This window comes from Hemiscyllium ocellatum, chromosome 1 (assembly GCF_020745735.1).
Source record: "Hemiscyllium ocellatum isolate sHemOce1 chromosome 1, sHemOce1.pat.X.cur, whole genome shotgun sequence".
Classification (NCBI taxonomy): Eukaryota; Metazoa; Chordata; class Chondrichthyes; order Orectolobiformes; family Hemiscylliidae; genus Hemiscyllium; species Hemiscyllium ocellatum.
Window position 1 is genome coordinate 75,938,624 of NC_083401.1, and position 24,429 is coordinate 75,963,052.

At 39.4% G+C, this 24,429-nt stretch overlaps 1 protein-coding gene across 1 annotated transcript; it reads left to right on the plus strand.

Annotated features, from left to right (window-relative positions):
• Nucleotides 1-5,780: 5,780 nt before the first annotated feature.
• LOC132818923 (granzyme K-like) lies at nt 5,781-22,912 on the plus strand. The gene is made up of 5 exons (XM_060830054.1): nt 5,781-5,849; nt 13,207-13,369; nt 16,545-16,686; nt 18,267-18,542; nt 22,626-22,912. The coding sequence occupies exons 1-5, from the start codon at nt 5,789-5,791 to the stop codon at nt 22,836-22,838; spliced, it is 855 nt and encodes a 284-aa protein (XP_060686037.1). The 5' UTR covers nt 5,781-5,788; the 3' UTR covers nt 22,839-22,912.
• Nucleotides 22,913-24,429: the final 1,517 nt, after the last annotated feature.

Sequence of the window (24,429 nt, forward strand, 5' to 3'; positions counted from 1 at the left end):
GTGGAGGGACATCACTTCACAGTCATTATTGCTCGCTAAATGCCTTGTTCATGCCACAACCTGCCACTACCTGTCTCCCAGCTTACCAAATCCGACGAACAAGCTAGACACTGGGAAAACTCAGCAAGAAAACTAGATCGCTTCACATGATTTCTATGTTTGAAAAGTTGGCACAAACAGCTCAGAGCATGGTCCATAGGCACCACACATATACACCCAAGCCCACAGACACTGGACCTCAGGAGAAGGCTAAGATGGATCATTCAATTGGCATTTATGGTTTAAGATGAATGCAAAGAATGTAGCCCTTTCTCACACACTGAACTCCTCCTGGTCTGCCCTGTCAGTGAGAATGGGGACATTTCTGAAGCCTTCTAAACCTGCTCATTGTTTATTTGTCCATCACCATTCATGACTGGATATGGCAGGACATTCAAAGTTTAGATCTGATCAGTTGATGAGAGGATCAATTAACTTTGTCTACTGTGAGTTAATTCCACTGTTTGGCATGCAAATAGTTCTCCCAGTTCTTCACCAGGCTGACACCTCATTTTTAGGCATGTTTAATGCTGATCTTGCCATGTGCTCTTGCACTCTTCATTGAACTCTTATCTTTCTCTCTAACAGATGCCCTACAACCCAGACTGCAATGTTATCTCCATTGCTTCTTTACTTTTATAAGCCACCTTAAAATGAATGAAAATAAGAACAAAAATAATTGTGTCTAATAATTGCTTAACTGACTGGATAAAGTAGAATGGAAGCAGGTTGCTGTGGCATTCAACCAGAGTGAACAGAACTTAGAAAGAGAGCAAAATGACTCAATGTCAGAGCTTTCGTAAATGGTAACCCTTGAGACTAATGACTCATACAAAAAAAAATTGTTGTCCCTCTTGATGGAACCAGTCTGTGGTTTTTCTGGGTGAGAAAAAGGATCGTTATTTACTGAGGGTTATTTGTGAACTGGCTTTGATGCAATAAATTGTTCTTATTGACAATGACAAATGATTATGGTCTTAGTCAATGATTTGCAGAATCACTCCTTCCAAGACATGTCCTGATGACACATATGAGTGGAGAAACATTTCCCTTTCTTAGTATTTTATTCATTGAAACAAAAATAAGCATATCTGCTTTTCTGTTCAGAAACCTGAAGATTATGATCGAATGAAACTATTTCATATCCCCATATAACCTTTTGAAATATTTCCCTTCATCCATCACAATACATCTCACCATGGAAGGCTCACTCAGTGCTAGTGGATCAATTCTGTCCATTAAATTTCACGGAAGGATATCATCGTAACGGTGCAGAAATGGGATATTCAGCCCATTCTTTTTACACTGGTTCTTTAAGCATTATGACATTGACAGTTTCCTGCCTTCTCCCAAAACCTTGCACATCATTTCTATTTAATTGATCATCTTCAGTTGACCCTGTTCCCACCACACTTCAGGCAGTGCATTCCTTTCACTTATTATTCACTGTGTCAAAAAATTAAAATTTGAGGGGGTGATTATTGCTTAGTGCCATATCCTTTGATTTGATTTGATTTGATTTATCGTTGTCATATATACCTAGCTACAGTGAAAAGTTTTGTTTTGTGCACAGTAAGGCAGATCATATCATATAAAGTGCTTTAAGTCAATAGAACAGAGCAAAGAATACAATGATACAGCTGCAGAGAAGGTACACAAAGAGTGAGATCAACATTACATTTAAGATGTGAGTGGTTCATTCAGAAGTCTAACAACAGCGGGTAAGGAGTTGTTCTTGAATCTGTTGGTACGTGTGTTTAATCACATTGCTTGACTGCAGCATGTTTTAAATAGAGCTGTGGTATGACTCTGCAATCTTGGTGATTGTTTCATTATCATTGAGGGAATAAAAGATATATTCAGGAACACAAGATGAGCCAAACCTAGATGTAGCGAAAACAGATTCTATACTAATCCACAGCTTTCTGTTGGAATTTTCATCACTTCAACAACACCTCAAGTTCAGGTCAGCTTGTTCCTAACCAAATCGACTCACCACCATTCAGAAAATGAGCATTTGAATTGAGTTTACAGAATGGTGACTGCACCACAGATGCTATTCTTTTCATCATGTCACTGTTCTCGCTTTGTAACAGGCATTCACTTCTCCCACTTTCTGTTTTTAAACCCTAGACCTGCATTTCTTTGTCTTGGAAAATTCTCTAATTCTCGTTTGAAGGATGCTTGAATTGGCATCCACAACACTCTGAATCAAACTATTCCAGATCCAAACCACTCATTGCTTCAAATAGTTTCTTCCTCATTTTGCAGTTGAGTCTTTTGCCATTTTATCCATGTTCTCTGGCTCATAAGACTTCATACTATACTATTACATGCCTGAGAGGAAACAGGGACCAGCAAACCAAATTCAGCAAGAACAAAGGCATAACCAAACCTGTGTTATCTTTTTGTGTTGTAGGATAGTCAAACCAAAAATCTAGATCTTCGGTCAAGAATATATGCTTTGAGCACCAACAACATTTCACAATCTTAAACTACTTACTAATGTATGACGAAGTCTAGTTTATTCAGCATCATGTCAGAAAAATGCATTGTCAATGATAGATTGGGCATAGTTCAGTATTGCTGGGTGTAGAGTCAGTCAACAATGCGGTGGTCAGGTATCTCAAAGCAGATTGATGGTCTCATACCTCATAGGGAAGCATAAAATTGTAGGTCATAAACCTGGAAAATTGGTTTCTAATCTGCAACTGGCAAAGATCAGTGAAGTTGGTCAGAAGTGAATACTGAGGAGAAGAAAGTAAAGAACAACCCATTTGAGCCCAGTGAGGAACCTTATACTGCACTTCTTCAGAAAACAGGAAATCTGCTTCCAGAGACAGAGAGTGCTGGCTGAGCAGTAATCTTTCAGTGATATGACTCAACATTGCAAACATTCATTTTACCAAAGAAACAACAACAAAAGGTGAGTGAAGGTGTCCCACTTGCTCAATAATTTGATCTAGATAAACTGAGAACAATTTCATGATAGCTGGATCAACATTCACAGATTCAGGATATGGTCAAGAAGAAGAAATAGCTTGCTCTAAATGTCCAGGATGGTGTTAGAAATAGGCAATCTCTTCTAATTGGAAAGCTATAGTCTGGTCCAGAAATTCAGGATACTGAAAGGAAGAAAGTACATATTTCAACAAAAAGACTGTGTTTCAGAAATGACAAGATAAAAGGTTCCCAGTTTATGTTATGGGGTAACCACCTGAGTTTATTAGGAAGTGTTCCTCCAAGAAAGAAATTCACGAGATGAAATATTCTCTAAATAAAGTAATGGACATACAGCAAGGTCTATGAAGAATGGTATCCTCTACAAAGGATTTCTGAGAGAATAAAGATCTTCCTGCAGAGAAATAATCCACAGCTCTGAACCAGATTCAACAATCTTCAAATAAGTGACATACCATTCTTCTCAGTTTGAAGAGACTGTGTGCTGTGCGTCCATGTTAACTGCTTTTGTAAAGACAAAAGTTTGGAAAGATAGGTAGTGATAAATGTAATGTAAGCTACATGTAATATTTGAATTCCCATTCTAATGGCATTGTGGGTCAACCCACAGCAAATGGACTTAGCAGTTCAAGAACATAGTTCACCACCACTTTTTCAAAGACAAATAGGGATGGGCAATAAATGCTGGTCAGTAACTCCCACCTCTAACAAATAAAAAAGGAGATACATATATAATTGAAGAGATTTAGTGAAAAGTAATTCTGAAGATATAATGTTCATTTGCATTGCCTCCACCCATTCTACTAGGCAAACGTGAGGACTGCAGATGCTGGAAACCAGAGTTTAGACCAGAGTGGTGCTGGAAAAGCATAGCAGGTCAGGCAGCATCCAAGGAGCAGGAAAAATCGATGTTTTGGGCAAAAGCCCTTCATCAGGAATAGAGGCAGGAAGCCTCCAGGGTGGAGAGATAAATGGGCGGGGTGGGGCTGGGGAGAAGGTAGCAAAGAGTACAATAGGTGAATGAAGGTGGGGATGAAAGTGATAGGTCAGAGAGGAGGGTGGGGGAAGGTAGCAAAAAGTACAGTAGGTGAATGGGGGTGGGGATGGAGGTGATAGGTCAGAGGGGAGGATGGAACGGATAGGTGGGTAGGGAGATTGGCAGGTAGGACTGTGCTGAGCTGGAAGGTTGGAACTGAGGGCTTCAACCCCAGGGCATCAATGTGGACTTCACCTGTCCTACCTGTCCTGCCTGTAGGAGTTGGGAGATCGTGTTGCAGCTGTACATGACATTGGTTAGGCCATTTTTGAATATTGCATGCAAAAGTGGTGTCCCCTCTCAGAAGGATGTTGTGAAACTACAAAGGTTTCAGAAAATATTTACAAGGATGTTGCCAGGATTGAAGGATTTGAGCTATAGGAAGTGGCTGAATTGGCTAGGGCTGTATTCCCTGGAGTATTGGAGGCTGAGGGCTGACCTTATAGAGGTCTATAAAATCATGAGGGACCCTGAAAGGGTGAATTCCCTAGGGTGGAAAGGGGGAGGCATAGGTTTAAGGTGAGATATAAAAGGGATCTAAGGGGCAATTTTTTCACACAGGGTGTGATGCATGCATGGTATGATCTGCCAGAGGAAGTGGTAGAGGCTGGTACAATTACAATATTTAAAAGCATCTGGATGGATATGTGAATAGGAAGTGTTTAGAGGGATATGGGCCAAATGCTGGCAAATGGGACTAGATTAGGTTAGGATATCTGTTCAGCATGGACAAGTTGGACTAAATGGTCTGTTTCTTGCTGTACGGCTCTATAACTCTATGACCCTATTGTCAGTTTGTCAACAAACCTGGGATCAGAGTAGTATATGGGATTGATAGCTAGATGCTAATATTCAACTTGTTTCATTAGTGTTGTTAGATAGGGCAAGCCCTGAGGGAAGGAGGTTCTAGTGAAATCCTGCTTTGTCATGCTCCTGTATGTAGTTTAATAGTTAATAAATTTTACTGCTTCTAACTAGTTTAGCCCTCATCCATTTAAAGTTGCCAGAACTAGCTTCTGATGTATCTACAATTCTGTCCTTATCCGCCATCCCTTCATGTGTAAATTCCAATAGGAGTTATTGTGTGGCAATCAGATAGAGAGTCTAAGAGATGTTATATCAAAACGCCATTCCGTAAAGTTCATGGCAGCTAACTCACCACAGAAAACAGCACAGCTTGCTATTAGTTTGAGTATAGCTTTTGTCATTTGTTCCCTGAACAAACATTTAGCATTGTTTTGCTCTCACATTAATGTACACAAATAAAAATTTGACACTAAGGCCCAGAAGAATACAACAGAAACTGTTATATTCTTTGATAGTCTTTCTTTTTGGGTTGCCTCTGTTTGATGGTAAACCACATGAAAGTGTTACATTCTGTTAATATTTTCTCAGTTTTAGTCAGCTTCCACTTATTGCATTATTTAATTTGCATGACTTATAGATTCCCAATAAATGTGACATATTTAATCAGAAACGCTTCACTGAAATATTCAAATTAAGTTGAAAATGAGACATTCCAAAATTCAGAAGAGCTATCAGTTTCCAACAAATTCTACTTGTTAATATCTTAGTAATTATAACAACACCGTGGTAAGCTTTGGGTGCGGTCTCGTGGTTTCTCATAAATGAAATAAATTTAAAATAGTAAGAAGTCAACATCGTAAAGATGACATCAAAGCGAACAAACCACATCCCTCTGAGTTTATTATAAATTAATCGAGACCTTCACTTGGCATTAGAGAGGCGACAATGAAATCATTGCAACATACGCTATTCGTTTCTTTGGTTATTTTTTCCCTATCTCCAACATGTAAGTAATAAAATAAGCAACTTTTATACTTAGCACATTGACAATAAGATTTATTGTTATAATGTTTAAGTAGTAATCAGTGTACCTTTTGCATGTTGTCATGATTAGCCAGCATTCTCAATTTCTAATGTAGCAATACATTATTGTCATCTCTTTCTGTATTCATTTTTATTCCGTGTTTGACCCATGGATTTTTTAAGGTATTTAGGAATTATAGAATACTTTTGAACCAAAGCAACAAATCAAAAACAACGTGTAAAGAGTATACATCTGTTATTTTCTCAAATTGTCAGATAGATCTGAGTGACAATGCCATACCTTTTTGATAAGGTGCCACACAAAATGTTAACTCACAAGATGAGATTGGAGTAATTTATTAGCTTAGAGAGAGGACTAATGAACAACAGTCAGAATAAATGGGTATTTATTTTCTAGTTGTCAAGATGTAACCACTGGGGGTCCATAACCTTCGGTCCTCAGGCCACAACTATCTACAGTCTACATTAATATCTTGGACTCTTTTTTTTTCATTCATTAGTGGATGAGGGGGAATCAGCAGCTAGGCCAGGGTTTATTATCCATCCTAGAAGGCAGTTATGAGTCAACCACATTGCTTTGGTCTGGAGTGACATGCCGTCTAGACCAGTAAGGATGGCATTTTCCTTCTTTGAAAGGTAATAGTGAACCAGATACGTTTCTTCCCCCAATAATCAACAATGGATCCTTTGTCATCATTAGACTCTTAATTGTGAGGTTTTTATTAAATTTAAATGCCACCATCTGCTGTGGCAGGATTTAAACACTGGTGCCCAGAACATTGGCTAGGTTTCTGGATTAATAGTCCTGCTATGATACTACTTGGTCATTGCCTCCCATTGGATGCAGAGATAGAATGTGAACTGTAGCCAGATTTGCAGATGACTCTAAAATAGAGGGAAAAGTAAGTTGCAACAAAAATATAAGACATTTACAAATGGATGATGGATAGGTTAGGAATCTTGGCACTCATTGATTGCTAAAGGAATGGAGGAAAAGGAGAGAAACGTTGCAGTTATACTAAGCATCAGTAAGACTGTAGCTGGAGTACTGTGTACACTTTTGGTCTGAGTTATTTGATTTGATTTATTATTTTGGTCTCTTTACTTGAGGAAGAATTTGGTTGCATTGGATGCAGTCCTGAGAAGGTTCATGTGATTAATTCCACCCCTGAAAAGCATGTGTTATGAGGTGAGATTGAGCAATGTAGGCCTATGCTTGCCCGAGTTTAGCAGAATGAGAGATGAGCTAAGTTAGGCATGTAAGATGCAACAAGAGATAAACAAAGTAGATAGGGACTAAATGTTCCCCTTGTGGGACAATTTAAAGCAATGTCATAGTTTTCAATTGAGGGATAGCAGGTTTAAAACAAATGTTCCCCTTGTGGGACAATGTAAAGCAATGGCATAGTTTTCAATTAAGGGATAGCAGCTTTAAAACAAAGATGAGAAAGAAGGAATTCTCTCAAAAGTTATGAAACTTTGCAATTCACTACATTAGAGGATGGTGGACACAGGGTCACTGAACAAATTTAAGGAGGATACAGATTTTTAATTAGTAAAGAGATAAAGAGGTATGGGGAAATTACTTCTTTCAAAGGGCCATGAATTTATAGAATTCACTACCCCAGACTGTGGGCAATACTGGGACACAGTATAAAGTTAAGGATGAGATAGATTTTTAATTAGAAATGGGTAAATTAGTTATGGGGAGCAGGCAGGAAAATGGAGTTGAGGCTGAGATGAGATCAACCATGATCATATTAAATGGAGGAGTAGGCTTGAAGGGTTGAATTGCTTACTCCAACTTTTAATTACTTGTACACTATTCAATTCCAGAAATAATGTATATTGGAATGAATGGATTGTTTTATGAGGTTGGGTTGGACAGGTGGGGCTTGTTTCCACTGCGGTTCAGAATATTAAGAGATTAGTTCGTGGAAGTATGTTAAAATTCTTACTAGTTATGAAAAAGTTGAGGTAGAAAGACTATTTTCTCTCATGAGTCAGCGCAGAACTAGATGACATGGTTTTAAAATTACCTTTTAGGACAGGGATGAGGAGAAAGTTTGTTTTCATAGTGTTTGTGAATTTGGAACTCAGCCTCAGAAGGCTTTGGATGTGGAGTAATTAAATCGCTTCTATATCTATGTCTATTAATATGCTTATTGAATACTTTGCAATTTTGATTTATGTCAGCTGTCAGACATTTATCATAATTGCTCTTTGCATCTCATATTTGTTTCTTCACCTCCCTTCTGAACATTTGGTTCTCAATTGCACTTCAACTTGACAACTGGATTAAGCACACTTTTCTTTTCTTTGATATCCAGAGAGCTCTGGATTTATTTGTTTCACTTTTCTCTGTATATCTTGACTAGGCCCAAACCATATCCACTCCAGCTACATCAGCTTCCGCTGCTGACCTTTTCTTTCAGTCTATCTGACCATTTCTGTTATTGCCCCATTGAAGTTTGCCAGTTGATTCTTCTTATTCTGGATTGACCAATATCATTTTCTATTGTCATTCTAACTCTTGTAATACAATGACTACTGTCTATTAAATGTTCCCTTACTGTCATTTAGTCTTCTTGGCCCACCTCATTCCCAAGAACCAGGTCTAGCAGTGCCTTCTTTCTCATTAGATTGGATATTCACTGCTGTAGACATTCTCCACAAGGTTAGATCTCATGGAAAACTGGGAGAACTAGCCATTTGGATACAGAACTGGTTCAAAGATAGAAGACAGAGGGTAGTGGTGGAGGTTGCTTTTCAGACTGCAGTCCCATGACCAGTAGTGTGCCACAAGATCCATGCTGAGTCCACGACATTTCGTTATTTATATAAATGATTTAGATGTGAACATAGGAGGTATAGTTAGTAAGTTTGCCGAAGACACCAAAATTGGAGGTATAGTGGACAGCAAAGAAGTTTACCACAGATTACAATAGGATCTTGATTAGATGGGCCAATGACTGAGGAGTGGCAGATGGCATTCAATTTAGATAAATGTGAGGTGCTGCATTTTGGGAAAGCAAGCCTTAGCAGGGCTTAAACAAGGCCTTGGAGTGCAAATTCATAGCTCCTTGAAAATTAAGTTGCAGATAGATGAGATAGTGAAAAGGCATTTGTATGCTTTCCTTTATAGGTCAGAACATTGAGTATAAGAGTTGGGAGGGCATGTTGTAGCTGTTAGGAGTGGAATTAGTCCACTTTTGGAATACTGCAAGCAATTCTGGCCTCCTTACTATTGGAAGAATGTTGTGAAACTTGAAAAGATTCAGAAAAGATTTACAAGGATGTTGTCAGGATTTGAGCTATAGGGACAGGCTGAATAGGCTGGGGTTGTTTTTCCTGGAGTGTCAAAGGCTGAGGGGTGACTTTATAGAGGTTTATAAAATCATGAGAGGCATGGATAGGATAAAGTCCCCCATTATAACTTCCCTATGGTGTTTATATCTCTTTGTAATTTCTTTGTTTCTCCAGTTCAGTCTCACTGGCTGGTGTTCTATGATAAACCAATAACAATACACCCTTCTCATTCCTTAGCTCTAACTAAATCAAACCTGTCTGGGCTTTTTCAGCAACACATTTTTCAGCCCTGATTTCCAACATCTGCAGTCCTCACTTTCTCCCTGTCTTTCAACCCTGTGAAACATCTTTCTCCAGCACTGCAAAACATTCCTCAATTTCTTTCCTTTCCTGAATTTCTGACACCTTATACCCAGCAATATTCAACAAACAAATCTGGCCTTCTTTATACTAGGTGTCTGCTACTGCCACATCATCATAATCTCACGTCAAACTGTCTGTAATGCCAATATTATTCAGTATGTCAGTCTGTTGACCTGCGTGCACTGTAACCTTGACTTAAATGTCAGTCTATTCTCCTTTACTCCAACACCATTAGCTAACTTCCTGTTTTCTATTTTAGTGTATCTGCCTTTCTCTGCATTTCATGCACCCTAGTATTACTTCCTAAAATCCTCCACTCATTCCCATACCTCTGCTGAGTTCATTTGAAACCTCTTGAACAGCAATAGCATAATGCCACAGAAGGAACTCAGTCCCAGATCTGTTCAGATGCAAACTGTCGAGCTTGTGGAGTTGACCCAGAGCCTGTCTCAGTGTCCCAGCAATCTAAAACCTTCCCACCTGTACCACCTTCCCAGACACACATTTTTATCTTTATATTTCTGCACTCATTCCCCACAGCAAGAACCTAGACATAATTGAAAGCCTAGATATGATTCACATCTTACTCAATGTGGGCACAGATAGCTTAATTATTTGAGAAGTTGAAGTCAGAACTAAACACTGTGCAACCACCAGTAAATATCCCCACTTCTAATCTTACAACGGAGGGTAGGTCATTAATGCAGCAGCTGAAAATGGTTTGGCCTAGAATACTGTCCTTAGTTGCTCCTGTAGTGACATCCTTGAATTAAAGTGATCATCCTCTAACAATACAACCAATTTCCTTTCTGTGATCAACAATTTAGAACTTCAGTTGTTAGATCTGGTCTATCCTTTTCCATCACTATTTTCAAACTAATAGACCATAATTCTATTAGTTTGAAAATAGTGATGGAAAAAGATAGGCCAGATCTAAAAGTTGAAGTTCTAAATTGGAGGGAGGCTAATTTTGACAGTATTAAGCAAGAACTTTCAAAAGCTGATTGGGGGGCAGATGTTTGTAGGTAAAGGGACGGCTGGAAAATGGGAAGCCTACAGAAATGAGTTAACGAGAGTGCAGAGACAATATATTCCTGTTAGGGTGAAAGGCAAAGCCAGTAGGTGTAGGAAATGCTGGATGACTAGAGAAAGTGAAGATTTGGATAAGAAAAAGAAGGAAGCATAATCAGGTACAGACAGAAGAGATCTAGTGAATCCTTAGAGAGTATAAAGGCAGGAGGAATATACTTTAGAGGGAAATCAGGTGAAGAAAGGGAACTTGAGATAGCTTTGGCAAATAGGATAAAGGGGAATCCAGAGGGTCTTTACAAAAACATTAAGGACAAAAGGGTAACTAGGGAGTGAATAGGGCCCCTCAAAGATCAGCAAGGCGGCATTTGTGTGGAACGGCAGGCAATGGGGGAAATACTAAATGAATATTTTGCATCAGTGTTTACTATGGAGAAGGACATGGAAGATATAGAATATGGGGAAATAGATGGTGACATCTTGAAAAATGTCCATATTACTGAGGAGGAAGTGCTGGATGTCTTGAAATGTATAAAGGTGGATAACTCCCCAGGACCTGATCAGGTGCAACCTAGAACTTTGTGGGAAGCTAGGGAAATGATTGCTCGGCCCTTTGCTGAGAGATTTGTATCATCAGTGGTCACAGATGAGGTGCCAGAAGACTGGAGATTGCCTAATATGGTACCATTATTTAAGAAAGGTGGTAAGGACAAGCCAGGGAACTATTGGCCGATGAGCCTGATGTCGGTGGTGGGCAGGTTGATGGAGGGAATCCTGAGGGACAGGATTTACACATATTTGGAAAGGCAAAGACTGATTAGGGAGAGTCAACATGGCTTTTGTGCATGAGAAATCATATCTCACAAACTTGATTGAGTTTTTCAAAAAAGTAACAAAGGATTGATGAGGGCAAAGCTGAACATGATCAATATGGACTTTGTTAAAAATCACACAACACCAGGTTATAGTTCAACAGGTTGAATTGGAAGCACTAGCTTTCGGAGCACTGCTCCTTCAACAGGTGGTTGTGGAGGACACAAATGTAAGGCACAGAATTTACAGCAAACATTTACAATGTGATGTAACTGAAATTACCTGATGCTGTAAATTTTTGCTATAAATTCTGTGTCTTACAATTGTGTCCTCCACAACCACCTGATGAAGGAGCAGTGCTCCGAAAGCTAGTGCTTCCAAATAAACCTGTTGGACTATAACCTGGTGTTGTGTGATTTTTAACTTTGTACACCACAGTCCAACACCGGCAACACCAAATCATATATGGACTTGAGGAAGGTGTTTAACAAGGTTCCTCATGGGAGACTGATTAGCAAGGTTAGATCTCATGGAATACAAGGAGAACTAGCCATTTGGATACAGACCTAGGGAGAAGACAGAGAGTGGTGGTGGAGGGTTGTCTTACAGACTGGAGGCCTGTGACCAGTGGAGTGCCACAAGGATCGGTGCTGGGCCCTCTACGCTTTGTCATTTACATAAATGATTTGGATGCGAGCATAAGAGGTACAGTTAGTAAGTTTGCAGATGACACCAAAATTGGAGGTGTAGTGGACAGCGAAGAGGGTTTTCTCAGATTACAACAGGATCATGATCAGATGGGCCAATAGGAGTGGTGGATGGAGTTTAATTCAGATAAATGTGAGGTGCTGCTTTTTGGGAAAGCAAATCTTAGCAGGACTTATACACTTAATGGTAGGGTCTTAGGAAGTGTTGCTGAACAAAGAGATCTTGGAGTACAGGTTCATAGCTCCTTGAAACTAGAGTCGCAGGTGGATAGGATAGTGAAGAAGGTGTTTGGTATGCTTTCCTTTATTGGTCAGAGCATTGAGTATAGGAGTTGGGAGGTCATGTTGTGGCTCTACAGGACGTTGATTAGGCTAGTTTTGGAAAATTGTGAGCAATTCTGGTTTTCTTCTTAATGGAAGAATGTTGTGAAACTTGAAAGGGTTCAGAAAAGGCATACAAGGATGTTGTCAGGGTTGGAGGACTTGAGTTATAGTGAGAGGCTGAATAGGCTGGGGCTGTTTTCCCTGGAGTGTCGAAGGCCTTGGGAGTGATCTCATAGAGATTTATATAATCATGAGGGGCATGGATTGGATAAATAGACAAAGTCTTTTCCCTGGGGTTGGGGAGTTCCGAACTAGAGGGCATAGGTTTAGGTTTAGAGGGGAAAGATATAAAAGGAACCTAAGGGGCAACTTTTCATACAGTGGGTGGTGTGTGTATGGAATGAGCTGCCAGAGGAAGTGGTGGAGGCTAATACAATTGCAACATTTAAAAGGCATCTGGATGGGTTTATGAATAGAAAGAGTTTGGAGGGATATGGGCCAAGTGCTGGCAAGTGGGACTAGATTAGATTGGGTTATCTGGTCAACATGGATGATTTAGGCTGAAGAGTCTGTTTCCGTGCTGTACATCTCTATGTCTCTATGACACGAAATATTGCTTTAATGTTAAGTGCAGTGACTCTCACCTCACCCTCATTGGAATATTTCTGTACAATAAATTATATGCCAATTATGTTCATTTAATCAAAGATTTATGTGTACATGTGTCAACTGATGAAATGGGCATTCAGTATTTTTGATATGTTTTCTATACAGGTAATGGTGCAGAAATTATTGGAGGCAATGAAGTTAAACCCCATTCAAAACCCTATATGGCATCTATTCAAATTTATAACAAGACACTGAAGAATTATTTGCATAATTGTGGAGGGGCTTTGATCAAAAATAAATGGATTCTGACGGCAGCACACTGTGAAGTGTAAGTTATCTATAATTGACGTAGTACTGTACTTATCAACCCAAGCTTAACTCCCACACTTTAACCACATCAAATAATTACTTTCAAATATTACACCACATAATTATTGATACCCAGAGCATCATGATATTGATAACTATTTCTCTTCATATGGTTCTTGATGTGATATTTTAAAAATACATCTAACTATTTGATTGTATAGATAGTCTGGTTGTTAGTTGGAAAATGTTGGAAAATGCATAGTTCTGCAGTTGCAAACATGACTTTTTTTATCATCCATCCTTCATCTGCTGGTGCTGGCAGATGGGACTAGATTGGGTTGGGATATAAGGTCGGCATGGACAGGTTGGACCGAAGGGTCTGTTTCCATGCTGTACATCTCGATGACTCTATGACTCTACGATACCCATGCAAAGCTAAGGCATCAGAATCCAAAACAAATAGATATATTGTTAGGATTTTCACAGCTGTGTCCTCATGAGCTTTTCTGGCATCCTACTCCTTGTCCGGCTAGACATAACCTATTTATTAGGTCAAAAATGGAAAAAACTGGAGACACTCAGCAGGTCATGAAGTATCTCTGGATAGAAAGCAAAGTTAATGTTTCAGGTCTAGTATATTCACTGCCACAATATGGTCCCCTCTACACTGTTGAAATTAAACACAGATCGGGCAACCACTTTAAAGAATACCTACACTCTGTCCTCAGAAATAATCCCAATCTTCCAGTTCCCTGTCACTTCGACATACTGCTGTGTTCCCTAGCTAACATCTCTGTCTCAGGCCTGTTACAGAGTTCTGGTGAGCTCAGCGCAAGTTGGAAGAAGAACATCTCATTTTGCAGTGGGGTCCCTACAGCCTTTAAGGCTCAATATTGAGTTCAATAATTTTAGGGCCTGAAAACATTCTTCCATGTTCTAAAACTACCCTGATACCCCAAGCCCTGTCATCTTTGTCTACTTTCATTGCAGCCAAACCATTTTCACCTACTTACAGTCTCTATTAGGACCTTTTCTGTTCCCTTGTTTATCTTTATCTATCCCTTTGTTTGCCTATGTTTCTCTCACTTGGGCTCTATCTCCATCAATCATTAACCTCCACCTCCATTCCCATTCCCCTCTGTACCCTTGCAATTAGCAATATATGCCATCTTGAAGAATGGTCATGGAATCATAGAGTCAAAGAGATGTACAGCATGGAAACAGACCCTTCAGTCCAACCTGTCCATGCTGACCAGATATCCAAGCTTAATCTAGTCCCATTTGCCAGCACTTGGCCCATATCTCTCTAAACCCTTCCTATTCATATACCCATCCAGATGCCTTTTTAATGTTGCAATGGTACCAGCCTCCACTACTTCCTCTGGCAGCCCATTGCAACATGCACCACCCTCTGTTGAAAAAGTTACCCCTTAGGTCTCTTTTATATCTTTCCCCTCACACTCTAAGCCAATGCCCCTAAATCTCGACTCCTCCACCCCAGGGAAAAGACAGGAACTATTTACCCTAGCCATAACCCTCATGTTTTTATCAACCTCAGCCTCCGATGCTCCAGAGAAAATGGCTCCAGTCTATTCAACCTCTCCCGATAGCTCAAATCATCCAACCCTGGCAACATCCTTGTAAATCTTTTTTGAACCCTTTCAAGTTTCACAACATCCTTCCAATAGGAAGGAGACCAGAATTGTTCACAATATTCTAAAAGAGGCCTAACCAATGTCCTCTACAGCCACAATGTGACCCACTGGACCTGAAACATTAACTCTGCTTTCTCTCCACAGATGGCACCAGACCTGTTGCGTTTCTCCAGACCTGTTGCATTGTTTTAGATTTCCAGCAACCACAGTTCTTTGTTTTACCTACTTGTTAGGTCATTGGCTTGCAGAATTATCTGGACCCAAGTGGAAAGAATCAGCGTCCTTAATAATAGTTGCAAGTCTCATTAATGACATCACTCATTTTACTACATGTCAATATTTTCTGAAGTATGATTACTGTAATAACATCCTGAACCAGTTGCAGGATAATCAAATGTCTGGAGGATTCCAGATGTTAATAGCTTGTATGAATTAATTATTTGCTGACAACAGCAAATCACACGTTCATCGATGGAGAGATGATAGAACAATGGTAATGTTTCTAAGCTTCTCACCCAGATGCCCAACTAACGATCTGCAGAAATGGATTCACATCTTACAAAGGAGATTTTTTTTTAAACTAAATCTGAAAAAATTGAAAGCTAGTCTTGGACATCTTTTAAAGAACTGTCTTGTTCATTAATGCCCTTTAGGAAAATACATTTAATGCCTTCACCTATTCTGACAGATAAGTGACTCCAGAAATGTAGCCGACAGTGCCATATGTGGGCTGATGATGCTCCACATGTGTAGGCCAACAGTGATCTGTGTGAAGGAATAAAGTATAACCAGAGATTAGAATCTCCCCAGTTTTGAGATGTGACTCTGAGTTGTTTGACTTAGTGATGGGACTTGGTCTCTGTACAAATATTTCACATACTTTTTAACTGAAATCTTTTTGATTTCAAAGTGCAGCTGCTCTGTTTCAGAGGGAGGGTTTCATTCTTTTCCATTGGACTGAAATAGCCCCCTAGCTGGCCACTCTTCTGTAGAACATAAATTCTGTGCATGGCAGATATTTAGATCCACCTGTGGTGATGTGGGAGGTGCCTGTAGCACAGAAACTATGGCATGACTAGTTGACTTCATCAACTTTACCGAACCTTTAGCCAGAGTTTGTTCTTTGCATGGTCCTCCCTGAGAGTGAGGTTATCACGATGTGTTTTCATTTTATATTCATTCTGGAGTTAAAAACCACTCCTCTATCTACCACCATTTTGCTTTATAACTGCACTCATACTGGAGATCAAAAAGGAAAAAGACCCTTACCAGAAATCCTGAGGTAAAGTTTTTAAAAATGTAACGCAAATCAGTCAGTATCTGAAGAATAATTCCATTAAAGTGGAGCTCCATTAATTTCCATCCATTTGTTGGGAGCAGTTTCAATGTTTGATCTAGGGCTAAAAGAAACAAGAAATTATACAGTTTAGTTCATTGTTCAGTTTGTTATCATCGTTTGAAATCCTGAATGTTCTTCTTCTCAAATATCTGCTCTTACGGAAGCAAAGATTAATTGTCTACCTTTCTGATGAAATGTAGGATGGGACGTGTTCAAGTTGTTCTTGGAGCCCATTCTTTGTCACAGATTGAGAAAAGTCAACAAAAAATTCAGGTCAAGAAGCAGTATCCCCATCCACAGTTTAACAGAAGAACTGCACAAAATGACATCATGCTTCTGGAAGTATGGATTTCAATTCTTTCTGCTTTGTTTGTGGTATTTAAAATTAGTAATTTAGAAAGACAGTAGTGTTTTGCTTCTGCGAAATGTAACGTTATAAGGTCAACCTTGTTATGCAAAAATTATGTAAAATATCTTGTGAAATCCACCAATGGTGTTGTCAGTTTAAATGTTTCTAAAAGTTGAGACTCAAGCATACAGTTGTCACGGGGAATATTCTTCACTTCAATAAGCTGCTTAAGCCTATTGGGGCATTATAGTCAAACCTAACTCTTGTAATCATTTTTCCATGTGGGAAGTCTTCAGTGAGCAAACAGATGCAGGTATCTTTTGTCTTTTGCCTGGAGTACTCTGGCTGAACTGTGGCAATCTGACTGCTGCCTCAGCTAAAGTCACCTGCCTTTATATAGATCCGGAGGCTTCTTCGCAAGATTTAATCATCAATCCACTGGAGAATCTTTCCTTTATTGATCAAGAAAACATTAAAATTTAAAGTTATAAATGTAATCCCACTTAAATGAAACTGTATAAACACTTCCTAATGTCCAAAAGCCAATCAAACAATATTTGTCCTTCCTGCCATTTCTATTATCTCTTGCTCAGATACTGTGCCTTAAGAGGGATTTGGTGACTTATTAGATTATGCTTGATAAAGCATTGCAGTAGTTTGCTGTTGCCATCTGCATCATAGCTGGCTTAGAAAATTCCAAGCAACTTACAACCTGCAGTCAGGAATATTAGAAGTACTTACAGACAAATGATCAACCTACCTGACCACATTATGAATATACCTTCGGTGACCATCAATTCCTAAAGTGAGACTGAAACCCAGAGTTGTTAGTGCATCGCTGCACCACAGACTTCAACCCCAACTCCTTTACGTCTGCCAAAACATATCCTGACTCCCAACAGCCAAGATCCAACACATTTTTGCGATATGCAGCTCCATTCCCCACACTTCACATTGATCACTGAAGGCAACAAGAGTTCTACCTCCACAGTACCTCAGAGATATACAGTCATTTTAATCTGTCGGGAATGGACCACCATTTGTTTTGTACTCTGCCTGACTGTATTCTTCACTGAAATCATTGGAGGGTGAAATCAAGGGTAGCGTAAAGTGGATGGTCAATGATAGGAATTCGATTGGGGTGTGCTGTGAAATTGCAGATAACGACAATCACCATCAAGTCGCAGATGACAAACAATGATACCCATCCCAGAGGGTGGACAGTGCCTGTCCAACCATTGCCTGATCCACCTACCTGACCACATTATGAATATACCTTCGGTGACCATCAATTCTGAAAGTCAGACTTGAACCCTGAGTTGTTAGTGCTATCACTGCACCACAAGACTTCAACCCCAAAATCCTTTACCTCTGCCAAAGAATCCCGACTACCAACAGCCAAGACCCAATACGTTTTTGTGATGCACAATATTCGGTCCAAAAGTAGAAATATTTGAAGAGCACATTTCTCACAATTTGAACATGACAGCCCTCTTTTGGAATATAATAAAGTAGAAAATCTGCTTTCTATTTCAAAAAATGCGAGTATTCATTTGCTCTTATTTTATCGCAGCTGTCCAGTGAAGCAAAAATCAACAAATATGTCAATTTACTCAAACTACCAAATGACAAGAAAGCAGACGTGAGACCTGGAACTTCCTGCAAGGTGGCAGGATGGGGAGTAACATCTATATACTCCAAATCGCCATCTGACACACTTCAACAAGTGAAGCTGAAAGTAATAGATCGGAGTTTATGCAACAGTGAGGAGTATTACAATCGTAAACCTGTAGTAACCAAGGACATGATCTGTGTTGGTGACAGCAAAGCCCAAAGAGACTCATGCAAAGTGAGTATACTAGTTGGTATCAGTTAAAATAACTATGAAGCTTTTGTATTTTCTCCACCATCCTATATGATTTTCTCATTTTAGTTACTGAAGGAAATCTTGTATCCTTATCCAGTATCTTGTATCCTATGCAACTCCAATCTCCCATCATCAAGACTGACTCTTAAATTCCCTTGAGTGCCAAGTCCATGACCTTGAAAGCCACTCTGTTGTATCAAAAACATGTTTCAGGAAGACCATAATAAGACAAGAAGAAATAAGGACAGGAGTAGGCCATTTAGCTCCACAGGTCTGCTCTGCTAATTAAAAGGATCATGGCTGATCCAATGTTCCTCACATCTACTTTCTTGCCATTTCCCCATAATCCTTTATTCCCCTGCTAATCTAGAATTTATTTCAGCCTTAAATATACGTAAGGACTCTTCCCCCACAGCCTTCTACGACAAGATGTTCTGAAGACTTACAATCCTCTGAAAGAAGATAATTCTCTTTCTATCCAGTGTTAAATCAGCACCTGTTTATTATGAGGCAATGCCCTCTGATCCTAGACTCTCCCATGATGGGAAACTTCCTTTCAGCATTTACCCTGTCAAGCCCTTAAGAATCCTATGTTACCATGAGATTGCCTCTCATCTAACCTCCACTTGGCAGAGTCCCAACTTGTTTCAGCTGTGCTCATAAGAAAATTCCATACTAAGGATCATCCTAGTGAATATTCTCTGAACTGCTTCCAATGAAATAATATATTTTCTTAAATAAGAAGACTAAACCTGTTCACAGTACTTCGCATGTGGTCTTAACAGCATCTCGCACAGTTGCAGTAAGATTTCCCTCCTCTTATATTCCAAACCCTTTAAAATAAGGGCCAACATTCCACTAGTCTTCCTAATTGCCTGCTGCAACTTGCTGTGTTTTGTGAACAAGTACCCACCAAGTCCCTTTGTGTTGCAGCTTCCTGCAGTTTTTCTCCATTTAAATAATACTTCTCTTTTCTTCTCCCTTCGAAAATGAACAGCTTCACGTTTTCCTATATTATACTCCATTTGCCAACATTTTTGCCCACTTAATTTTTCTATCAAACTCTCTGTGTAAACTATTTGTATCCATTTTGCAACCTGCCTTTCCGCCTATTTTTGTGTCATTTGCAGATTTGGCTTTAATACATTCACTTCCTTCCTCCAAGGCACATGAAACCAAATTATAGTTCAACAAGTTTATTTGAAATCACAAGGTGAAGACTTCACCTGACAAAGGAGCAGCGCTCTGATAGCTTGTGATTTCAAATAAATCTATTGGACTATAACCTGGCTTCATGTGACTGCTGACTTTGTCCACCCCAGTCCAACACCAGCATTTCCACATCATTAATATGTATTGTAAACAATTATAATTCCTGAGAATCCCTGAGGAACCCCATTGCTTACAAGTTTGTCTTACAAAAAGGTCCTCTTTTCCAATCTGCAGCTTCCTGCACTTGAGGCAATTCTTTACTCATGCCAGTAAATGACATCCAACAGCAAGGGCTCTTCTCTTACAAATTAACCTTTTGTGATGAACCTTGTCAAATGCCTTCTGCAAGTCCAAATACAAAACATCTCCTGGTTCACCTCTATTCACTCTGGCTGAGAATTCCTCAAACAACTCTATTAAGTCAGTCATGCTGAACTTATTTGATTATATTATGAATTTCCAAATGCACTATGATTATTTCCCTAATAATTGATTTGAATATTTTCCCAGCAATAGATGTTAGGCTAATCAACCAATAGTTACCTGCTTTTTGTCTCCCTTCCTTTTTTAAATAGGGGTGTACAATTGGCAATATTCTGATCCTCTGGTAATTTTCCAAGATACAATGATTTTTGGAAAATTGCAACCACTATCTCTGTCGCTACTTCTTTTTGGATTCTAGGATGCAAGTCATAAGGGCCAGAGGACTGATATGCCTTTAGCTTCATTAGTTTGTCTCATACTATTTCTCTCGTGATGATACTTAATTTCTTCCCATATTGTTTAGCACTAAAGGAGGAATGCTTGAAGAATCTTTCAATATGAAGACTGATCTGTTTAACTGCTCTGCCATTTTCTTGTTTTCCCCAAAACGTTCTCTATTGATTCATTTTCTTACAGGCCTCTGTTCACTTTGACCTCTTTCCTTCTTTTTATATATTTAAAAACAACTCTTATTGTCAGTTTTTGTATTCCTAACTAGGTTGGCTTCAGGGATTCTCAGGAATTATAACTATTTGCAATACATATTAATGATGTGGAAATGCTGGTGTTGGACTGGGGTGGACAAAGTCAGAAGTCACATGAAGCCAGGTTATAGTCCATTAGATTTATTTGAAATCACAAGCTATCAGAGCACTGCTCCTTTGTCAGGTGAAGTCTTCACCTTGTGATTTCAAATAAACTTGTTGAACTATAATTTGGTGTCATGTGCCTTGGAGGAAGGAAGTGAGTTTGATTCTCTTTCTTCATTACCTTTTCACTCCTCAATTACTGAATTCTGAATTTATCCCAGGTGGACCCCCCCTCTCACTTTCTCAAGGCACTTAGACATGGGTTTTAAAACAACAGCTGATACCTGAGAATAAATAACAACATGATAAAGCAATATCTAATAGATGGTCCACCACCTTATGAATATAAGATACCTTAATCATGTAAGAATCATCCTCCTTTCATTTCATTCTTTTTAAAATAATTTTGTACCTCTGCTCCATATCAAATTGGCTTCTTGTTACTACTATACGAATCTCTAAATTTTGGCTAAAATGTTTTGCCAACTAGTAATTGTTTTGGACTGCAAGCACGAGAATGAAAGACTGGTGACCAGAATGTATGTTCCTCCATTCAAAGAAATTTATTTAAAGACTAAGTGGTCAAAGGTAAAATCTCTTTTAATGCTGAAGGTAATTATTAAGCATTTTTCTTTTGCAATGCCAGAAGGCATGATGGTGATTTTACAATGAATAGCAGAGGTGAAGTTGTTTCGCATTGCCCTAACTTAGCTCTGAAACTAAGACTAGGTGATCCTCACATTGAAGAGGAACACAACAATTTGAGCAGAGAAGAAGGTCTGAAATGTTTCAGAAGGCTTGTGGAGAAGTTAAGACTTGTAGTAATAAAGAGAAAATTGTCAGACTTGATTCATTGACAAGAAGGAAAGAATGATCGTGGATGGATATTTTTAGACTGGGCCTTTTTTCACACTGACATTCCCCAAGAATGATTTTAGGTCTCTAATTGTTTGAAGTGTTTAAGGAAGAGCATTATAACATTTATAACAGATAAAAACATTGACAATGTTGTAGGCATTGATGAAGATATAGCATGACAGCAAACATTCAAGACAGAATAACGTACAGTTATCAGTGGAATGCACAATTTGTGAGTTTAGGCTGACAGATTGCACAGACTTTGCAGTATCCAGTATTTTTAGCCATTCCTTGATATCATGTGGAGTGCATCATATTAGAAGATACCAGCAACTGGGATGTTGGGAACCTTCAGAGGAGACTGGAGATGGATCAACCACATGTCCCTTCCAGTGAAGGTGGATGCAAATATCTTTTGCATTGATGTGCTGGGCTCCCCCATTGTTGAGAATGAGTATATTTGTGGAACCAACCAGTTGCTGTCTGCTGTATGATTGGGTATGAACAGACAGGAAAGGTTCAGGGTCGTTCAGACCATGGAGAAAGACCTCATACTGAACTCTGATTTTGTAAGTAAACATCGTTTCCCCCATATCTAGAAATTTGTTTGGTCATGAATAGGTGGTTTACATTTCTATACAATATCAAAGGAAGTTATAACCGTAGGGGTGGATTATTAGAGAAAATACAAAAGTGAGTATGTCTTGCTTATAGCTGGGATACGAGAGGGATGATGGGAAATGACATTTCCTGCACTGCCCAAAGAATTGAAATATTTTCCAGGTGTTTACATGCTTGTAATCTTTAACAAGCACATAACTACTCTTCTTAGTTCAATATAGCAAGCTAATATTGCAACCTGAATAGTGCAACATTGACAAATTCTACTTAATTATTGTCTTTTTCATTTTCTTTCTTGCAGGGTGATTCAGGCGGTCCTTTAATTTGCAACAAGAAGTACAAAGGCATTGTGTCATATGGGAAAGGATGTGCAGATCCCAAAAAGCCTGGGATTTACACTCTCATATCAAAGAAATACCTTGACTGGATTGCAAAAATAATTGGTGTGCAAGCGTTCAATATGACCACTGTTGAGGATGTTGAGAGTCCCACCGACACTCTGTTTTACCGTTAATGATCTGTGTTGAAGTGCTTTACTCTTAAGCTTATTGTATAATGTCATGTGACAGAATATAATAAAAATCTGAAATGTGGTGTTCTGAATATGAACTGTATTACAATTTATTAACTGAATTCTCTTAGAGGACTATGAACTGTGAAAATGAATTGAGCTGCTCCAGTGAGATTTTCAACTGAAATTTGAGTGACAGGACATACTTGGGAAGAATTTTCTCAGCCCTAAGTGACATGAGAAATAATAAGCCAGTTGGTGTAATATAGGGAGAATGGAAAAATGAGATTCTTGACGTCAAGAAAGGAAATATGATTTCCCCTCCAAGCCTTTAACAATGAGTCAAAAACCTCACTAGTGACAACCTGTGAAGCAGGTTTTTGTGATGCCATAACCTTAGAATGACTGCACATAGATGCTCACATGGCAAAGTACATGTATACATTTCCAGGCCTTGGATAGCGATGTGCTTTGCAGAAAGGTTAGTACTGCTCATGTACACAGCACAGGCTCAACATTGAAATGGGAATCGAATGGGGCCAGAGGGGAGACAACAGGCTTAGAGGGGAGGGGAAGAACTGATGGAGGGGATCAAGAGAATGGACAACATGAGAAAAAAGAACAGACTGTGTGGAGGATGAACGGATGCTGGAAGAGAGAACAGGAAAGGATGAAACAATGGATATGGCAGGGAGAGAACAGATACAATAAATGCGAGGGAAAGAGATTGGACAGGGAGAGAGAATGGTGATAAGGTAGAGAATAGGGAGAGGTGGAAGAGAGTGGGGGGACTGTGAGAATGAGTAGAGAGAATGGAGATGAGGGAGAGAGAATAAATGGAGGACTTTCTCCATTCCTCACAAGCTCGATCACCCCTCTCAGCCCTGTCCGGTCTCTTTTCACTTCCCCCAGCAGCATCTGTTCTCTCTGAACCACACCTGTCCCATCCATTCTCTCTCCCATCTCCACCACCCCCCTCCACCCCCACAATCTTCCTCCCTTTCCCTCAGCCCCACCAGCTCTCTCTTCACACACCCCCCTCTCTCTAGCCCTTTCCATTCTCTTCCTCTCCCTAATCCTCACCCGATTTCTTCCTTCCCTCCTCCAGCCCAATCAATTTACCTAAAACACAGTCCTTCTCCGTTCACAGACATATCCATCAATCTGCATTCACAGGGAATAGCACCAATGTCAGCAAACCTAGCCAAATGGTGAGAGACCTAGTTGCAAGCATCAATCTCTCATTCGTAGCTATTGTCACCTCAGTTATAAGAAGTTTGCTATTTGTCCAGGCTATGAACAGAAATGAAATGACAACAATTTCCAAAATGAAAATAACAAAGGCTACCACTTACATTGGTGATGCACAAAAGCTAATGAACTTTCTTACATCACTGCTGTGCATTGCTCCAGCCCATGGTTCGTGCACCGACACAGATAGCTACATCAAACCAGGCTGACAATGATTGATATAGTTCACAGCTGGAGCATGGAGACATGGTGCATACAGAATGAGGTGAGAAAACTCACTAAAGTTTACGGAGAGAAATTGCAGCCATTGCTTTCTACTGTATAGAACCCAGCCAAAGAAGAA

Bases quoted from the DNA above. Each gene is read 5' to 3' on its own strand.
- LOC132818923 (XM_060830054.1), top strand. From the start codon at position 5,789: ATGAAATCATTGCAACATACGCTATTCGTTTCTTTGGTTATTTTTTCC. The intron at 16,687-18,266 runs GTATGGATTTCA...ATTTTATCGCAG, and splicing joins ATGACATCATGCTTCTGGAA to CTGTCCAGTGAAGCAAAAAT. The intron at 18,543-22,625 runs GTGAGTATACTA...TCTTTCTTGCAG, and splicing joins CCCAAAGAGACTCATGCAAA to GGTGATTCAGGCGGTCCTTT.